Source organism: Bubalus bubalis, chromosome 5 (assembly GCF_019923935.1).
Source record: "Bubalus bubalis isolate 160015118507 breed Murrah chromosome 5, NDDB_SH_1, whole genome shotgun sequence".
NCBI lineage: Eukaryota > Metazoa > Chordata > Mammalia > Artiodactyla > Bovidae > Bubalus > Bubalus bubalis.
This window is the reverse complement of record NC_059161.1, coordinates 33945631-33963776: the sequence shown is the minus strand read 5'-3', so window position 1 is coordinate 33963776 and position 18146 is coordinate 33945631. Positions and strand designations below refer to the sequence as shown.

General features: G+C 60.3%; 2 protein-coding genes across 6 annotated transcripts in view; both read left to right on the top strand.

Moving 5' to 3' along the window:
- Positions 1-1794, top strand: part of ACOT7 (acyl-CoA thioesterase 7) — a 110221-nt gene extending 108427 nt beyond the window's left edge. For all 5 annotated transcript variants that reach the window (XM_006048890.4, XM_044942928.2, XM_025285829.3 and 2 more), the window contains one exon: positions 1409-1794. In XM_006048890.4, the coding sequence (XP_006048952.1) occupies positions 1409-1507 (99 nt within the window). In that variant the 3' untranslated portion in view covers positions 1508-1794. The remainder of the gene's footprint in view (positions 1-1408) is intronic.
- A 3077-nt stretch (positions 1795-4871) lies between these two features.
- On the top strand, positions 4872-16593 carry GPR153 (G protein-coupled receptor 153). Its single transcript, XM_025285828.2, has 6 exons — positions 4872-5030; positions 9127-9593; positions 9904-10333; positions 12531-12723; positions 13306-13493; positions 13959-16593. Exons 2-6 carry the CDS (start codon positions 9238-9240, stop codon positions 14622-14624), a joined length of 1833 nt encoding a protein of 610 aa, XP_025141613.2. The 5' UTR covers positions 4872-5030; positions 9127-9237; the 3' UTR covers positions 14625-16593.
- The last annotated feature ends 1553 nt before the right edge of the window (positions 16594-18146 follow it).

Genomic DNA, 18146 nt, shown 5'->3' with positions numbered 1-18146 from the left:
CAGTGATGCGTACATGCGCATTAAGCCCCTGATCTCACACCTTTTACCTGGATGTATGTAGGAGCCTTGGGCTGGGCTCAGCAGGAAGTGGCCTTGTCTTCTTGGGGTGCCTTCAGCAGGGGCTGGAGTACTTGGGGCCCCAAGGATGTCTCGTGCCCCCCCCCCCCAACTTAGAACTTCCTGCTAAAATGGAGATAGAACATTCCATTTTCCTGGGCTGTTTTAGGTCAAATTGCATAGCCTCAAGTTTCATTTTTTAAAAAGTCAGCCAGAGATGAAACCAGAGCCAGCCTTCAATAAAGTATCTTGGAAAAGTCAGCGTTTTCCACGTGTGCCCCGAGAGTCTTCATACAGGGACTAGAGGCACTCTAAGAAGCACAACCTAGTGCATCAGATGCCCAGATGTTCTGTTGGCTCCAAGCTGTGGGGTTCTGATAGTTCACACCTGGTGACATTTAGAGAACCATTTCTAAGAAGGCTGAAAGGGAGGGAGTGTTGGGTATAACCTGACATTCCGTCCTCTGGCTGATTGTTCTCTCTTTTGTCAATATACCATTTGCCTGTAAAACCCTTGGGCCTAAAAATAGCTGCTGGGGCTTGGTGTCATTGTAGATGAAGGGCACCTGCCCCATTTCTTTGGCTTTCAGACACCCTCAGAGTGTCGCAAGGCAGTGTTGTCCAGAGGAATTAGCAGAGCTCTTTAAGCCTGAATCCCTGACCCCTGGGCAGTGAGAAAGAACTCTGCAGTGGGACAGATGGGGTCTTGGAAGTGACCAGCTGGCGCTGTTGCCGTGACCTCTGTCTGGGGCCACAGCACTTAGTGGCTAGGTCAGGCCACCCTCAAGAATGAAAGGGGGTCTATTCACTGTCATACTGGTCAGCAGGCATGGGCCAGGATAGTCCTGGGCAAAACATGGCCTTTGGCCAAGTCTCTGGTCACTTGAGGACCTGGCTTCTTAGGTTGTACAGAGAAGAGGTGAGGTGGGCACCAGGTGCCACTTCCTAGGCCTCTGTGCTGGCCAGGGGTGACTGCCGACAAAGCGGTCACTCACTCCTGGTAAAGTGGCCAGTGAATAAAGTGGCCTTCTCAAGGTCACACAGCCAGCACGGTGTATGTCCCCACTTCCCTTTGGGGCAGAGACCAAGAGTAGCTGGCATTCCCTGGGAGTGCAAACACAGGGTCCCCCTTTGGCCCCTCTCCCAAGTTCATTATCAACTGCATTTCCAGCTGAAATTCATTCTCAAGAAGGCCCTGGGCTCAGATTCCACCTGCTGTGGAGAGTAATGTAGGGTCTCCGCCCTACGGGCTGCAGGAAGATGGGGCCTGGCCCGGCTTCTCTCTGCCCTCCAGGGGCGGTGCCCACATTCACTGGTTCTCTAACCTGCCTGCTCCTCTGTGTGTCCACAGCCCGAGACTGAGGACGAGAAGAAGCGCTTTGAGGAAGGCAAAGGGCGGTACCTGCAGATGAAGGCGAAGCGGCAGGGCCAGGCGGACACTCAGGCCTAGACGCCCCTCCGGCCTGGAACAGGCCCAGCACCGCATCATTAGAAGTTATCCCCCGGCCAGAAACCCAGTTCATGTTGACAACTGGGGTTGTGTGAAGTGTTCGTTTCTCAGTGTTAACCTCTCCCGAAAACCTCTACACCAAAGCTTTATTTATATCACCCCAGTGTAAACGCTACACAGTATTGTCCCAATGCCCGCGCAGTCCCTGGAAACCCTGGGGTGACCTGGGCACACACTGTACCGTATGTAGAGTTCAGCTTCACTAATAAAGCTACTGTTTGGCTGGACCTTGGTCTGGGTGGCCATTTGTCTTGGGGGGTTGCACTTTCCCTGGGTGTGGGATCTGGAGGCCACGCAGAGGCCTAGTGGGGGCCTAGTGGCCTGAGGGCCACCCTCCTGCCCCCCACTCCTCTGGGTGCCTGGACCTGGACCTGCCCTAGCGCCCACCTGTGTTTGCCTGATGACTTGCTGGTCAGAGAGATCACCCCTCCCTCCCATCCCACCCCCCACCCCAGCCCAGGGGCCTCGGTTCCAGGCTCTGAGGCCTCATCCAGTTCCTTCCCTTTGATGGGAGCTGGGGCACTTGTGAGGACTCAAAGTTTTGGCAGAAAGAGCCAAACTCGGGGACTTCCCTGGTGGTTCAGTGGCTAAGACTCTCCCAAATGCAGAGGGCTGGGGTTCAATCCCTGGTCACATGCCACAATGAAGATTGAAGATCCCTCTTGTTGTAACTAAGACGCAGTACAGACAAATAAATATTTTAAAAAAGAAAGAGCCAAACTCAGCCAGACCAACCACAGCTACCCTGCCCTGAGCCCGGCCTCTCCTCACCAGAGGCACCTCAGACACCTCAGAGCAAGAGGCAGGGGTTCTACCAGAAGGGGACCTCCTCAGCTAGTGCCAGGGCCTCTGTGCCTGAGGAGGAACCCCCAGCCACTCGGGCAAGTGGGGTTACTGGGAAGGCTTGTGGCGTGGGGGTCTGAGGGGCAGTGTGTCAGCCCGTGTGCATGCATGCGCTTGCATCGGTATCCCTGTCTGCAAATACGTGTGTGCATGTGTGAGGGAGGAAGCTGTGTGTGTACGTGCGCCCACGCATCTGGTCCAGCAGCCTCAGGGCAGGTAAGCAGCTGAGGCCACTGTAGGGGCCAGGTCCCTACCCACCCACAGCTGAGAAAGTCCCTTCCAACAGCACTCCTGGTCACCGCTGCCTGTGAGGATGTTCCTGACCCAGGCTCATCCCCAAAGCTTGGAGATGAGACTGGCCGTCAACGGCGCAGCCTCACACAGGGCTCCCTTGGGCCCAGGAGAGAGAACGCGGCTCCAGATGTGCAGAAACGTCCGCCAAGACCTTCAGAATCTGTCTCGGCCCCAGTCCCGGCTGACGGGTTTGTTTCCTGCCTGGGAGCATCAGGAGGGAACACCCACAAGAGGCCACAGCAACCCTGCCCCTGGAGGCTGCCTCGCCTCCCCAGCTCCACACACCCGCTCCCATGCCAGCTTCCTGGGTGCCCGAGGCAGGAAGGGAGGAGGAAGCGGCCTGCCTGGCAGGGCGAGCAAGACCATCCTGTGCAGGCCAGCCAAACCTTGCCCTGAGAAACCATAGTCGGCCATGCCAGGCCCAGTACCCCAGTCCTGGGGTTCCCCAAGGCAGCCCTGGGAAGCTCATCTCCCATGTGCCCCCAGAGCCAGCTGGGGCAGGGGTACCAGTCCAAGTAGCCGTGGTGATCTGTGGAGGTGCACTTGGGGCCATAGGCGTGGGGCACGCTGCCCTCTGCCAGCTGGGCAGCAGCTGGGCCCAAGGCTCTGGACGGCTGGATGGCCTTAGAAATGCCACACTTGACTACCGGCTACCCTGTGTCAGCCTCCCACTGCTGCTGCTGGTCTGTTTACAACCAGGACCACACGGGCAGGGAGTTGGCCTGTCCACAGAGAGCTCACAGGGGCCCTGATCACTCAGAAGCCACACACAGGGAGCAGATGGCCCAGGACTCGCACTCACCAACCCCGTTTCATTGTGGAACCGTGCTATTCAGACAGCTTTAATGTGTCTCACAAGACTGACCCTAAGGCTCCCTCTGGGTCCCCTAAAAGCTGCTCCTAACTCTCCAGCTGTCTCCAGGTGTGAAGCCAGTGTAGGTGGGCACAGGATCCAGGCTATGGGGTGGCGCAGCCAGCACTCGCTGCATTTGGTTGACTCTGGTCCTGGGCAGATGCCTACCTTCCTCTGGGCACAGGGCTTCCTGCACATGGATGCCTCCCAGATGTGTGGTAGGACAATGCCTTGAGGCCCAGGAGTGACTCTGGAGGGCTTTGTCCAGGATGCATGTGGTCACTGGCTTCCTAGAAGAGGCAGGCAGCATCCTCTGGCTGGACGGGAGGCCAGGATGCCAAGATGCCAGCGGCTGCTCTCTCTTGTGATTTGGGTCTCCAGAGACCCCCATCAAGGGGACTACTGGATTTTCCCACCTAGCCTAGTGGTGACAGCCTCTGCCTCAGCTAGCTAAGTGTAGGGCGAGCTCCCGATGGTTGGAGGAAAGAGGGCCAGGGACTCCGACTCGCCCGTCCTGCCTCCTCCCAGCTGAGTGGCCTGGTCTCAGCTTCACAGAGAACATTTCTGAGCCCATGGGAGGAGAGGTAACCACCAGCAGCCCAGTGGTCCCTTCACACGACCCCTTATTCCCATGGTGGAGCCCCCTCCCGGCCATACCTCCCAACCCTGAGCCAGCCGAAGCTATGTCTGAATCCTTAGCTGACCCAACCTCACTTCTCCCTGCCCGGACTCCCCGCATGAACGACTTTCTAATTTCTGGAGGCAGCTAGTCCTCAGGTCTCCCCCAGTACTCTCCATGCCCCGCCCCTATAGTTCACCTTAGACACGGCTTTCTTTGAGGAGGCGTCCCTGAGCCCTCTACTCCCAGCCCTAGGTTCCCACTGTCCATTCCTGCCCCAGGCCCCCAGGCGGTTTGCAGGGCGTGTCCTGCGTCCAGAGTGTGGACAGACCCAAGACGACAGCAAGAGGCCAAGCTTGCCCATGCTTCACGGGAGTTGCCGCCCTTCCTAGGGGGCTTCGGCCGGGAGGCGCGCATGCGGAGGGCGCGCCCCCGCCGGTGCGAGACTGAGGACCCACAGACGCGCGGACAGACAGACAAGACTCAGGGGGCCGCGCCTCCGAGAGGCGGGGGCGGGGCGGTCCGAGGGGCGGTGCGGAGGCGCCCGCGGAGGCATGCGCCCTGCTCCGCCCCCCGCCCCCGGCCGCCGGGGCGCAGCCAGCCGACCGGCGGGATCCGAGCACGGCCGCGGTGGCGGAGGCGCGAGGGGAGGGAGGGAGGGGTGGCGGGGTCGAGTTGAGCGGAACGCGCCGGCCGCAGGCGGCCGCCGCCAGGATGTCCAGGACCGCCGGCCGCTCCGCCGCCGGCCGCCCTCGCGGCCCCCGTTGGCCCGCGCTCGGCCAGGGGGCGCGGGAGCCGCAGCCTGAGCCAGAGGCGGGAGCAGCGAACTGGAGCCTCGGGCGCCCGAATGCAGGGTAAGCGCCGCCTCCCTGGCCCGGAGGCGGCTGGGCAGGCGACCCCGGGTGGGGAGACTTCGGGCGGGGAGGGGCTGTCCGCGGTCTGTCGGTCACAGGGCCTGTCCGATGGCTGCGGGCTCCGCTTAGGTCTGCGCACCCCGCCCCCCCCCCCAACTTGGGGACCTTCGGGGTAACTTCCCGGGGTCGGCCGCTTCCTCTGGGCCTGGAAGCGCCGCCCGGGGGGACTTGCTTGCAGGGGGCGGGGATGGCCGATCTGAGGGTCCCGGGCCCACCCCTGTCCAGCGAAGCTCGGGGGGCGCCCGGGACCGCAGTCCCGTCGGCGTTCGGCTCCCGGCCGCCGCTTGAACGCGCCCTCGGGGCTAGGCAGGGTGGGGGGCCCCGCTGGCGCCGGACCGAGCGCCAGGTCGGGCGGGGGATCGGAGTACAGAGGAGCGCTGACCGCGGCGGTGGGGGTGCGGGCGTGGCGGGCCGGGGGCGTGTTGGAGATGTGAAGGCTCTGCGCCGAGAGCTCCGCCCTGGGCGGCGGCCGAGCAGGGCCCTGCGGGACCGATGGGCAGCAGCGCGGGCGGAGAGCAGCCTGGGGGCGGCAGCCGAGCCCGGGAATCCTTTCAAGTTCTGGGTTCTCTTTGTTGCGCAATAGAGCCCTGGGGCCATGCGGCCTCATTGGCCCGCGGCCGTGACGTCACGTCGGGGCCCCGCCCGCAGACCCTGCGGAGGGAGTCCGGTGGGTCCCAGGCCCGCCACACCTGCAGCTTGCCCAGCGTTGTCCTAAGGGGAGGGGGCGGCAGGGAGCGGCTCAGGGATGCAAGGGAGGGAGAAGTCCGGTCCTGGAATTCTGCGGAGACTGAGTGTGATGCGGAGTGTTGGGGTCTGGCCCTTAGTGTCCCCTGCTCCCTGTGAATGGGCAGCAGGTGTTAACAATCTGAAGGAAGAGGGTCTCCTGGTTTCTGCAGAGCCAGCCCGCTCTCACTCTGCATTTGGAGACCATGGTGTCCACTCCCCAGCCCATCCCGGAGATATTCCTTCCCCATCCTAGGACCACCAACCAGCTCAGGAGTCCACAGAGTCCATGCTTCCTCCCCAGTGTTGCCCTGGACTCTGAGCCTCACTGTTCCCGTCTGTATTGTGGGGATAGTAGGACGCATCTTGCCTGGGTCGGAGGCTCAGAAAGACGACCTCAGCTCAAGAAACAAGAAAAAGCCAAGTATCCAAGCATTTTAATGTTTAAGAAGTCAGGATTTTGATGTCAGACAGAGTTTGGAACCTGGCTCAGGCACATAAGAACGTGGGCAAATGGTTTTACCCCTGCTTAACCATCTTTTTAAAAAAATATACATTTATTTGCTTGTTTGGCTGTCCTGGGTCTTACAGATCTAGTTCCCTGACCTGCAGGGATTGGGGATCCCTGCATTTGAAGCTCAGAGTCTTAGCCACTGGACCACCAGAGGTGATGGAAGTCCTTCAGACAAGATCACTGGGTGTGTGAATTGAGAGGAGGGTACCTGTTTGAAGGATGAATGTCCCCTGTAGGGCACATTCTCCTGCCCACACACCTGGGACCCTTCCCTGAAGTGAGACACTGTTAGGCTAGACTCAGAAGAACTGGCACCGTGAAGGGTTGTGCTAGTGGTAGCCCCTGGCATCTTCCCCCCATTCTGCACCAGTAATCAGCAGGTGGGCAGCGTGAGCTGGGCTGGGCCCAGGGTCCCAGGAGTCAGACAGCCTGCTTGGGCATCTGAGGAAAGGCGTCCCAGTTTGACAGCCACAGAAGCCAATGCAAGTAGAAAGAGACGCCAGCCCACCAGGTGCATGGTGAACCCAGTTTTCTGTTTGATAACATAAGCCTCTGACCCACAGCAGCATGTGTACTCTGCCCATTCTGGACCCAGAGTAGGCTGCCAGACCCCATGAAGGTACCCATTAGGGTAGCCCTGGGGCCTCATTACCCCCAAAGCTGGACCATCCCAGGTTTCGGTTGGGGTTACCTTGCGTGTGCCTGCAGGTCTGAGGCTCAAGTACACCTCTGAGCTCAATGTCTTGGACCTTAAGAGATGCCATAGCTCAGAGAGCAGGGAGGCCTTTAGTATATACATCTACACGGCAAGCATTTATTGAGCACTTTCTGTGTGCCTGGCTCCATTCTAAGCACTTTCTGTGGCATAACTTCCTGGCTACCCACATGCTTCTCCAGACAGATACCCTCATATCCACTTATAGATGAGAAAACTGACACCCAGCTAAGTCATGTAACTGGCTGGGGAGCTGGAGTTGGAGTCTTTAACAGCTCTTTACCCCACACCAGTGGCCTCTGTATGCTGAGGTCAAGGAGGCTTGCTGGACACCTGAACAACTGCTGGAGGGTCCAGTGGGGCCACCTCTTCTCCCATGCTGGGTCTAGGGTGAGGAAGGGACAGCAGGTGTGTAAGTAGAAGCCTAATGTTTGGGAAGGAAGTTGTCTGGCTCCAGAAGTCTCCCAGCCCCACTCAAGGCCATTAGTGGGCACTAGTGTGGTCCGGAATAGACTCTCATCTGGGTCAGGGGTCCAGGCAGGCCCCTAGCAAGGGCACAGAAATGAATGAGACTCACAGGACTCAGAGGTCCTTTGGTGTCCACCGGGGTCAAGGCCACACTCTGTACAGCACAAGCAGAGGTGCCCAGCAGTGGGCCGGGAAGTGTTGTTTCCCCTGTCCTGAGCACCAGGGGCCTGCAATGGCCTGTCCACACCAAGCTGGGAACAGTCCCTGGGAGATCACATGGCTGTGTCTGGTTCAGTGGTACCCATAAGTGTTGAAAGTGTTAGTCTCTCAGTCATGTCCAGCTCTCTGCGACCCTATGGACTGTAGCCCGCCAGGTTCCTCTGTCCATGGGATTCTCCAGGCAAGAGTACTGGAGTGGGTAGCCATCCCCTTCTCCAGGGGATCTTCCCTGTTGGGGACAAGAGAATTGCAGCCACTGAGATTAAACAGGCTAGAGAGTGAGAAGGCCCAAGTGTAGGCAGCGTACACAGTAGGCCTGCACTTAGCGCTGTGCCTCTCCCCACCCTGCCTGCTCCGGGCTGTGACCAGAGTGGCCGACTGTGGGGGGCCTCATATCGGAGGACCGGCCACTGTTCTGTTCAGGGAGATGCCAGGCCGGAAGGGGAGATCACTCTCTTGCTCTCTGGCAGGATGGGGGAGCTCCCCAACACGTGCATCCTGCCTGGGTCCTGTGTCCCTGGTTCCTATCCACAGGCTGTCCTTGGGGCCAGGTTCTGGTCCCTGGCCAGCTATAGTCCCATGTTACTCAAGGTGTCCGGAGCACCCACTGTGTTTGTGACCTGGCCTGCCCTGGGCTTTAGAGATGAGGCGTCTATCCACCCAGCTGCCCCCTGGAGGAAGCATCGTCATCCTCATTTCCGAGGACATGAGTGAGGTTTTGTGAGGCCACACAGCTAGCGTGCTGGAGCTTGGTGGGACTCCCAGCCTGGGGTTCTGCCAGGGCCTTCCAGGTATGCCCGGCCATGGAAGGCCTGCTGGGGGCTGACCCAGGAAAAGCAGGCCATGCTTTCCCAGAGTGGGCAGGAAACTGGTCCCCAGATCACCCTTTCCTAACAGATTCAGGGGCCTCATCCTCCAGGCCTGTCCTCATTGGCCAAATGAAGTAGGATGGATGAAGCTGAGGGCCCCCATCGTGCACTGGGCTGCGTCATGTGGGCTGCATGTGGATCTGGGAAGTGTGAAGGTGAGAGGGCTGGTCCTGGGACAATACCAGGTACGCCTGTGGCACAGGGCCCACCTGGGCCTGGCCTGGCAGCTTCCCTGAGGATGCACGCAGCCTGGAAGCAAGCCTAGATGCCACACCTTGACCAGGAGTAGATGGAAGTGAGGGGATGTGCATTGATTGAGTACCACTGTATACACCCCCCAGGAGCCAGGAGGCTTCAGAGAGGAGAGAGGAAGGCAAAGCAGCCCTGCTCAAGCCAGGACCGGACAAATAACGGAGCATCAGGGGACCCCTCTGTCTCCCACTCCCAGGAGCCCCAAGAGCTCTGCTGATGGAGCCAGGGGAGAGTCACTGAGTTCCCTGTGTTATGCCTGCCCCCCCCCCTCCGCAGATGCTCGTGGTCCCTGGTGTCCCTGGGCCGCCACATGTGAGGACTGCTGCGCTAAGCTGAGGCCCAGCTTGAGGAGGATGTCCCAGCCGCCGGCCAGCTCCCGTCTGCACCATGAGTGATGAGAGGCGGCTGCCTGGCAGTGCGGTGGGCTGGCTGGCGTGCGGAGGCCTCTCTCTGCTGGCCAATGCCTGGGGCATCCTCAGCGTGGGGGCCAAGCAGAAGAAGTGGAAGCCCCTAGAGTTCCTGCTGTGCACGCTGGCGGCTACCCACATGCTCAACGTGGCCGTGCCCATCGCCACCTACTCCGTGGTGCAGCTGCGGCGCCAGCGCCCCGACTACGAGTGGAACGAGGGCCTCTGCAAGGTCTTCGTGTCCACCTTCTACACCCTCACCCTGGCCACCTGCTTCTCCGTCACCTCCCTCTCCTACCACCGCATGTGGATGGTCCGCTGGCCTGTCAACTACCGGTGAGTTCTTGGGCGGGTACCTATGTGAACACGAACATCCTAGGCGGGGACGTGTGCCTGAGCTCACAGCGGCCTCAGCGTGGGCACACGGCCCCCGTGCGGGGTGCTGCTCCAGTGTCACACTGAGGGCTGCGGGGGTGCGTGCATGTAGGTGTGTGTGGGTGTGCGGGTACCCAGTGCAGTAGTGCTTGGGGAAAGGGACTGTGACAATGTACTTGGGGACCAGGGCAGTCGAGGACCGTCAGGGCTTGGGGAGAGACCTTGTGAGTGATACCAGGTCCCTCTCTGTCTCGTCCCTGCCCTGTGCCAGGCTGAGCAACGCCAAGAAGCAGGCAGTCCACACAGTCATGGGCATCTGGATGGTGTCCTTTATCCTGTCGGCCCTTCCTGCCGTCGGCTGGCATGACACGAGTGAACGCTTCTACACCCATGGCTGCCGCTTCATCGTGGCTGAGATCGGCCTGGGCTTCGGCGTCTGCTTCCTGCTGCTGGTGGGCGGCAGTGTGGCCATGGGTGCGGTCTGCACGGCCATTGCCCTCTTCCAGACACTGGCGGTGCAGGCGGGGCGCCGGGCGGACCGCCGCGCCTTCACTGTGCCCACTATTGTGGTGGAGGATGCGGAGGGCAAGCGCCGCTCCTCCATTGATGGCTCCGAGCCTGCCAGGACCTCGCTGCAGATCACTGGCCTGGTGGCCACCATCGTGGTCATCTACGACTGCCTCATGGGCTTCCCCGTGCTGGTGGGTGAGCCTGGCGGGTGGTAGGAGCCTGGTGGGGGGACATGGCCTCTGGAACAGACAAGGGCTGGGTGTGCTCCAGGCATTAGTGGTTGAATCTTACTCACACTGATCCTTTCAGGAGGCATCATCATCACCCCTACTTTATAAGTTAGGAAACCGAAGTTCAGAGAGGTCAAGTGACCAATATATAGTCAGGGCAGCCATGGTGGGAACTGAGCCCATGTCAGGTGGCTGCAGAGACCAGGGTCTTTCCATCACACTGTAGGAGACTTTCCACCCCTGATCTGGGTGAGGTCCACTTGATACAGAGGCTATGGAAGGTGGGGTCACAGGCTTCCTCTTGGACCCAGGTCCCAGGGTGGACAGAGGGGGGATGTGGTGTAGCAGAATTGGGTTTGGTCCTGAATTGGGAGGCAGGGCAGGCCTTGAATGTGTGCTGGAGAGTTGGACTTGATCCCAGCAGCTGAACAAGCTTTCTGGTGGCACTAGTGTTAAAGAACCCACCACCTGACAGTGTGGGAGACGTAAGAGATGTGGGTTTGATCCCTGGGTCAGAAAGATCCCCTGGAGAAGGGCATTTCAACCTGCTCAAGTATTCTTGCCTGGAGAACCCCATGGACACAGGAGCCTGGCGGGTTACGGTCCATGGGGTCACAAAGAGTTGGACACAACTGAAGCAACTTACGGAGAAGGCAATGGAACCCCACTCCAGTACTTTTGCCTGGAAAATCTTATGGACGGAGAAGCCTGGTAGGCTGCAGTCCATGGGGTCGCTAAGAGTCTGATACGACTGAGCGACTTGACTTTCACTTTTCACTTTCATGCATTGGAGAAGGAAATGCCAACCCACTCCAGTGTTCTTGCCTGGAGAATCCCAGGGATGGGGGAGCCTTGTGGGCTGCCATCTATGGGGTCGCACAGAGTCGGACACGACTGAAGTGACTTAGCAGCAGTAGCAGAAGCAACTTAGCATGCATGCATCAGCAGCTGAGGAAGGTCAAGGTGAGGGCTGGTCTGAAGACCCTGCCAGGTAGGGTCCAAGGCCCATGGAGGCTGCCTGGGCTCCTGTCTATGAGGCTGTGCCCCAGGCCTAGCCCAAGAATGATGTCTGGACTCAGTAGCCGAGCCCTCCCACCCATAAGGTTCCAGCCCAGCCCCTGGAGGGTCTAGAGCTGGACAGGGACTGGTAGAGGGGCAAGGACCCAAGAGAGGCTTCATCCTAAGGACATCACTGCAGGACCCCAGCCTCAGCAGGTGACAGGTGGGGTGGCAGCTTCATAGGCAGGGTGTAGCCCCACCCTTAACGGGTCTTGTACCCCTTAGGTGGAGACCTCCTGTGTGCAGTGGGGCCCTTTGCTGGTAGAGGGAAGGCACGTGTGTGAAATTGCAGAGCCAGATGGGAATAGCAGTGGGGGGAGGGCCCCCCAGCTTCTCTTCAGCAGGGAATAGATGGGAGTACTGTTTACAGAACCCACATGATGCTGCAGGCCTGGTGCAGTGTCTGAAAACTTTGCCTCAAGATGTTCTCAGCCCATTTCACCGATGAAGAAACTGGGCCCCAGAGAGGTTTAGCATCATTCTGAAGGTCACACAGCTCGCGTGGAAGAACCAATGTATGTCTGCCTCATGCTCACTTCAGCTCTGAAAGGGGAACAGTTCAGTGTCACTCTGAGTGGAGGAGTGAACTCCCCTGGGAGCAGAGGAATGAGGGGCCACTGGGCCATGACCCAAAAGCCACCGAGTTAGACCCTCTGATCCTCAGAAACTGCTTTGATTCCCCACTTGGGTCTGAGGTCGACCCCCAGAGTAGAGGCAGGGCCAAGGAGATCACGAGCCAGGGAGCAGGAAGGATGGTAGATTGGAGACCTGGCTCTCAAAAATGGGATGGTAATCCTGGATCCCCGTCCTCAGGCAGTCACGGATGAAATGAGGGAGGCTGTACCCAGTGCTTCCCGGTGCACACACAGTCTGGTGACTGTCCATCTTGGCAGTGAGTAGCTGTCAGTGGGCGGGCATGGACTTCTCCCTTCACACTCCAGCCCTTTCCTGCCCAAGACCCCAGAGTTCTGTCACCTCCTCTGCCTCCTCTGGCAGGTGGGCAGTCAGACGTGCCCTGCATATGGGAGAACTGAGGCTGGGAGGGGAAGCGGGGTGATGGGGGTCCTGCCGGGTGCCAGACCGACCCCTGTGCCCACAGGTGGTGAGCTTCAGCAGCCTACGGGCAGACGCCTCGGCGCCCTGGATGGCACTGTGTGTGCTATGGTGCTCGGTGACCCAGGCCCTGCTGCTGCCCGTCTTCCTCTGGGCTTGTGACCGCTACCGTGCTGATCTCAAGGCTGTCTGGGAGAAGTGTATGGCCCTCATGGCCAACGATGAGGAGTCGGATGATGGTGAGGATGGCCCCGTGGAGAATGGCGCCTGGGGGAGATCACTGGCGTCAGTGGGAGGACAGGTTTCAGATCCACCGATTTACCCCACAGGTGCTTGAACCCCTACGGGACCCAGTGTCCCATGGAGCATTCTCCTGTCTGGCTTGCCCCTCTACCAGGGTTTCAGTTAATCAGATGTTCCAGTTAACAGAGTGGCTGTGGACTCCAGCCTGAATGTTTCCTGGAGTCTCTGACTTTAGGGGTCCTGGCGAACTGCCCCCAGGGGCTCCTGAGGACCCAGTCCTGTCTCTCCCCAGCAGTAACAATGTGACCCTTGGCTGAGCCCCTGCCACCTGCCAGCCAGTGTCAACTCTTTGTGTCTATTTAGTTCCTGGCCCCATAGAAGAAACTGGCTCAGGGTCTGTGACTTCCCCAGCCCCTCAACTAAAAGGGGGCAGAGTCAGGATTTGAACGGAGCACCCCGCCCATCTCCTTTTCTGCTAACTGGCCCACCAGCCCTGCGCGTGTCTCTGGGGGTCCCTGGGGTTCACTCCTGAAGCCCCCCAAGTTTCCATGGCCCTAAACTTCTGCCCTGCCCTGCAGATACCAGCCTGGAAGGTGGCGTCCCCCCAGACCTAGTGCTGGAGCGCTCCCTGGATTACAACTATGGGGGCGACTTTGTGGCCCTGGACAGGATGGCCAAGTATGAGCTCTCTGCCCTGGAGGAGGGGGGCCTGCCCCAGTTCTACCCTCTGCGGCCCTTGCAGGAGGACAAGATGCAGTACCTGCAGGTAGAGACAGGCAGGGCTGGAGACGCGCAATATGCATGTGGGGGATACCCTGACCTCTCCAAGGCCTTTCCTCTCTGAGTAGGAGCCCATCTTGTGCCTGCCCTGTCTCCCAGGGTTGCCTTTCACCTCCCAAGATGGGCTGGCCCCAGGTCATAGAGCCCATGGAGGGCACCCCAGCCCCTTTGCCCCAGTTCCCTTGTGCGCTAGGAGGTTGTTCAACCTGGCACCTGTGTCATTTCCTTGGGGCTTAGCACCCTACTCAAGGGGACTTCTCCCCAGTTGACCCAAGCTACGGATGACAACACTGAGATTTGGAAAGATCGTCAGTTGCCCCAAATCACACAGCTGCAAACCAGGGGCCCCTGGCCTGGTGACCCCTAACTCCAAGCCACCCTGCCCGGTGAGGGGAGGCTAGGTCCCCATTTTCCAGGAGGGTAACGGGAGTTAACCCCACGATCCTCACAGGTCCCGCCTACGCGACGCTTCTCTCATGACGACGCAGACGTGTGGGCCGCCGTCCCGCTGCCCACGTTCCTGCCACGCTGGGGCTCCGGCGAGGACCTGGCCGCCCTGGTGATGCCAGGCAGGCCCGACCGGCGTCGCGGCAGCCTGCTGGCCTTCGCAGAGGACGCGCCCCCCTTCCGCCCGCGACGTCGCTCGGCCGACAGCCTGCTGTCTCTGAGGCCCCCGGCCCTGGATGACGGCCCGCGTCGCGCCCCCGGCTCGCCCCTCAGCAGCCCGCGCCGCCGCCCCGGGCCCGGCGTCCGCTGCGCCTCGGCCTCGCTGCTGCCCGACGCCTTCGCGCTGACCGCCTTCGAGCGGGAGCCGCAGGCCCTACGACGCCCGCCCGGCCCGCCAGGGTCCTTCCCCGCCTGCGCCCCTGCCCCCGACCGCACCCAGCCCGGTGGGGACGTGGCGCCCCCTGGCGGCGGCGCGCAGAGGCGCCCCGGGCCGCTCCCGGATGCACACACGCATTCCGGAACCCTGCGGACTGGCCTGAGCACGTCGTGGGGCGAGCCCGGCGGTCTGCACGCGGCGGGCGCGGGCAGCACCAGCAGCTTCTTGAGCTCGCCCTCGGAGTCGTCGGGCTACGTCACACTGCACTCAGACTCGCTGGGTTCCGCGTCCTAGGACCCGCTGGCGCCTTGCCAAGTCACCAGGCGGGCCGGGCCGCCTACGGGGCCAAAGCACCAAAGATACCACCCTAGCCCGGGCTGGGCTTGGACAAGCTTCCCGGACATCTGCCAACCTTGACGGGGCGACCATTGCCTGGAGGGATGACGCCTGCCCTGGACAACCACCCTGGGTACGGACCAGCCTCTGGGCAGGACACCTCCGGGGCAGAGTAAGGCTGGGGCCTGGGAAAAGGCGGGCTCCACACGGAAGCGACTGGGCTAGGGTGACGGTGGTGGTGGGTTGCCCAGAGAGGACACCACCAGACAGAACAAAGGTCAGCCGCACAGGAGCCACCGGACTCCATCCGGCCTTCCACTCTGCACTGTAATTGTCTCACCTCAGGGGTGGGGTACAGAGGGTCTCTAAGCACAGGGGTCTTCGGAGCCCAAACCAAGTTCTCTGAGCAGGTCTTCCTGCTGACCTGTTCTGCCTCGCTTTCCCCATCTGTGATGAGCAGGTGACCATGTTAACTCTCAGGACTGTTTGGACAGGTCTCCTGGTCTGTGTGCCCTGGCCACGGAGTGGACAGGGAGGGAAAGTAGCATAGGATCCTCCTAGGGTCCTCTGTGGGGGTCAGTCTTCAGTGGCCTAGTGTGGCCCCCAAGCCTGAGGCCTCCCACGCTTAGTGTCCCTGGCCCCTTGGGCATTCTCCCCAGCCAAGCTCAAGCGCAACACTTGCACCATCACCAGTGGTACCACACTCACTTTGACCCCTATTCACATCCCTTCCCTCATCACTCTGCCTTCATTGTCTGTGCCCACCACATTAGCCACCTCTGGGACCCCCACCATGAAGGTTGTGGGGTACGTGGTGGAGAGAACTGAAGCAAAGCAGGAGTGGGCTTCCTTATCCCGGTGCCCATCCCCAACCCATGCATGTCTGGCCAGAAAGGGATCTTGGCTTAGAGTCCTCCCAGGTTCTGGGTGTAAGGTCTAGTCCATGGTGAGTCTTCCTCCACCCTGAGTCAGGACTCTCTTGCTGTCCATGCTAGGCACACCTCTTGCAGACCTGGGCTTGTCCATGGACCCTCAGGGAGTGTCTGCTGGGTTTTGCATGGAGGAAGACCCTAGGCTCAGGCTAAGAAGAGGCCCAGGAATACCCGTAGACCTTGGGTTGTAGGGGCTGGGGTGTATGCAAAGGCAGTCCCATCCCATCTCCTGCCTCCATGCAGTGACCCCTACCTGTGAAGGTCTGGAGTGGGTTCCAGGGGCCTGTGAGGAGCTGGCCTACGCCCTCTTCCCTCCTGCTCTGCAATCTGGAATTGCAGCACTGCCTCTGCCCCTCTGGGGGCCGATCCGGCTTCCTCACCCTTCAGACAGTGTCCCAGCTCCAGAGAGGCCTGGAGAGGACTACATAGCTCTGTCTCAGCTTCAGAGGCCCCTTCAGTCTCTGGCTGTGGGGTAACTTGGGGGGAGGAGCTGTCCACAGGTGAGTAAATCAGAATGTTCCAGTCAAGCCTCAGCCATGGGACGCCTGCCTCGCCAACGCTGCTGTGCCTTTAAGGATCGACATGTCATGTGGGGGCAGAGGTCACCAGTTAACCGCTGTCCTCCCCAACCCCCCATCAGGCTGGCTGATTTGTCCACCTTGAGTTTTCACTCTGTGTATTTCATATCCAATGGCAATACTTGCAGGGAGGCATGGTCCCCTCAAGTCCCTCCAGGCCTAGATTTTACAAAATTAAAGAGGAGGGAGAATCCCAAGTGGAGGCCCCCAGGGCCTGGGGCTCCCCTCTCTCACTTTGTTTAGTTTCCAGGCCTGTTTGCTGCCTTGATGAGCAGCTTGACCCTGGGTTCACCGGGGAGGGAGTTCTGTCTTCATACCACCGCCCAGCCCAGAGCCAGGGATCCGTTTGTAGTTTTTTCACAACTGAGCATTTCTCTTCTGTACAGACTCCAATAAAAACTTCCTATATAATTTGCACCGGGCAATCCCAGGCCAGTTTCATGGAAACACCTCCCTAGAATCTAACAGCAGTGCTGGCCAGCTGCCCCTAAACGTCTCTCCCCCTGGGTCCTGAATTCCTCCTCCAGTGCGCCCTTCCTTTGGGTCGGACTTGACTTTTTCCTCTCTGCAAATCCTGCAGGTGAGTCGGGCCAGGAGCAGCGGCGTGGTGGGCTCCAAAGTCCTGTGAGTGCAGGTGGCTGCGCCTGCCTAGGGATGGCTTCAGGGACCCCTAACCCCAGTAAGGCTGGTTCTGAGGGCGAGAAGGTGTTGGTTGCTCAGTCATGTCCGACTCTTTGCTACCCCATGGTCTGTCCAGGCAAGAATATTAGAGTGGGTTGCCATTCCATTAGCTAGGGGATCTTTCCGAGCCAGGGATCGAACTCGGGTTTCCTCCATTGCAAGCGGATTCTTTACCATCTGAGCCACCGGGGAAGCCAGGGGCACTGAGATTGGAGGCGTGCCTGGGGAGGCGGACTCATTGTGCGGGTTGACCTGCCCACCAACCGGGGCTGGGATTTGGAGGACGCTCCCCTGGGTCCGCGGTGTAAGGACGCCACCTGGTGGCCCTCAGGCTTAGTCTCCAAAAGCGGAGACCCAAGAGGCCGCCCCAGGACCACCACTGCGGGACCCCAGCCCCGGCTCCAGAGAGCCGGCTGGGTCAGGTAGGGGAGTCGGGCCGCCTCTCTCCGCGGTCTGAAGAGAACAGGTTTAGCACAGGGCAAGACAGGGGCAATCCCAAAGGAAATGTTTTATACAAGGTTGATGTTTATACTTCAAACAGATTCACCCAAGTAGGCATCATGGGAGATATTAGAACCTTCATGGCCTCTTTATACCCATTCCACAGGTTCGCACTGTCTTTATTCTGAATTTCAAGATGGTGGGAGGTGCCGCGATCTCCTCCTGGTCTCAGCGCAGGATCCCTGTTCTCCACGCCTCCGGCCTGCTCTTCGAGGGCCGGGACTCTCGGGCTAGAGTCCGGGTATAGCAAAGACTTCATTTTCGGACGCGTTAACCGTCGCACAGCGCTCCGAGGGTTGTCAAGGATGGGGGGCTCCCTGGAGGCAGCGGTCCGAGGCCTAGAGTCTGGAAGGCCGAGGTCTTTTCTGAGTGGGGATTAGTGAACTGTCCCCTGGGTGGAGCCGGAGTCTGCCCTAGCATATCTCCAGTTGGCAGGACGGTGCGCGGGGTCCCTACCAGGAGCCTCGCGGAGCAGGGCGTCGGGTGGCGGTGGCGGTAGGCGGAGCAACTCACCGGGCGGGACCTCTGAGGAGGGGGCTTTTGGGAGAACTGACTTCCGAGCGCGAGCCAGCGGGTGGGCCGCGCCGCGTGCGGAGGGGGTGGGAATCCGTGGAAGCCGAGTGGGTCTAGGGTGGGGGTGGGCTGGGGGCCCCTCGCTAGCGGGGCGGGGCCTGGCGCGCTTTGTGCCTCTGGGAACCCGGCGTCCCCGGCCCTCTGAATGGGCCGGGGCGGGGCAGCGATTCTCCTCGCTGCGAGGGGTCCGCTCTGGGCCTCTGCGGACGGCGACC

Coding starts and splice junctions, on each gene's coding strand:
- GPR153 (XM_025285828.2), top strand. CDS start 9,238: ATGAGTGATGAGAGGCGGCTGCCTGGCAGTGCGGTGGGCTGGCTGGCG. Junction 10,334..12,530: donor TCATGGGCTTCCCCGTGCTG/GTGGGTGAGCCT, acceptor CTGTGCCCACAG/GTGGTGAGCTTCAGCAGCCT. Junction 12,724..13,305: donor CGATGAGGAGTCGGATGATG/GTGAGGATGGCC, acceptor CCTGCCCTGCAG/ATACCAGCCTGGAAGGTGGC.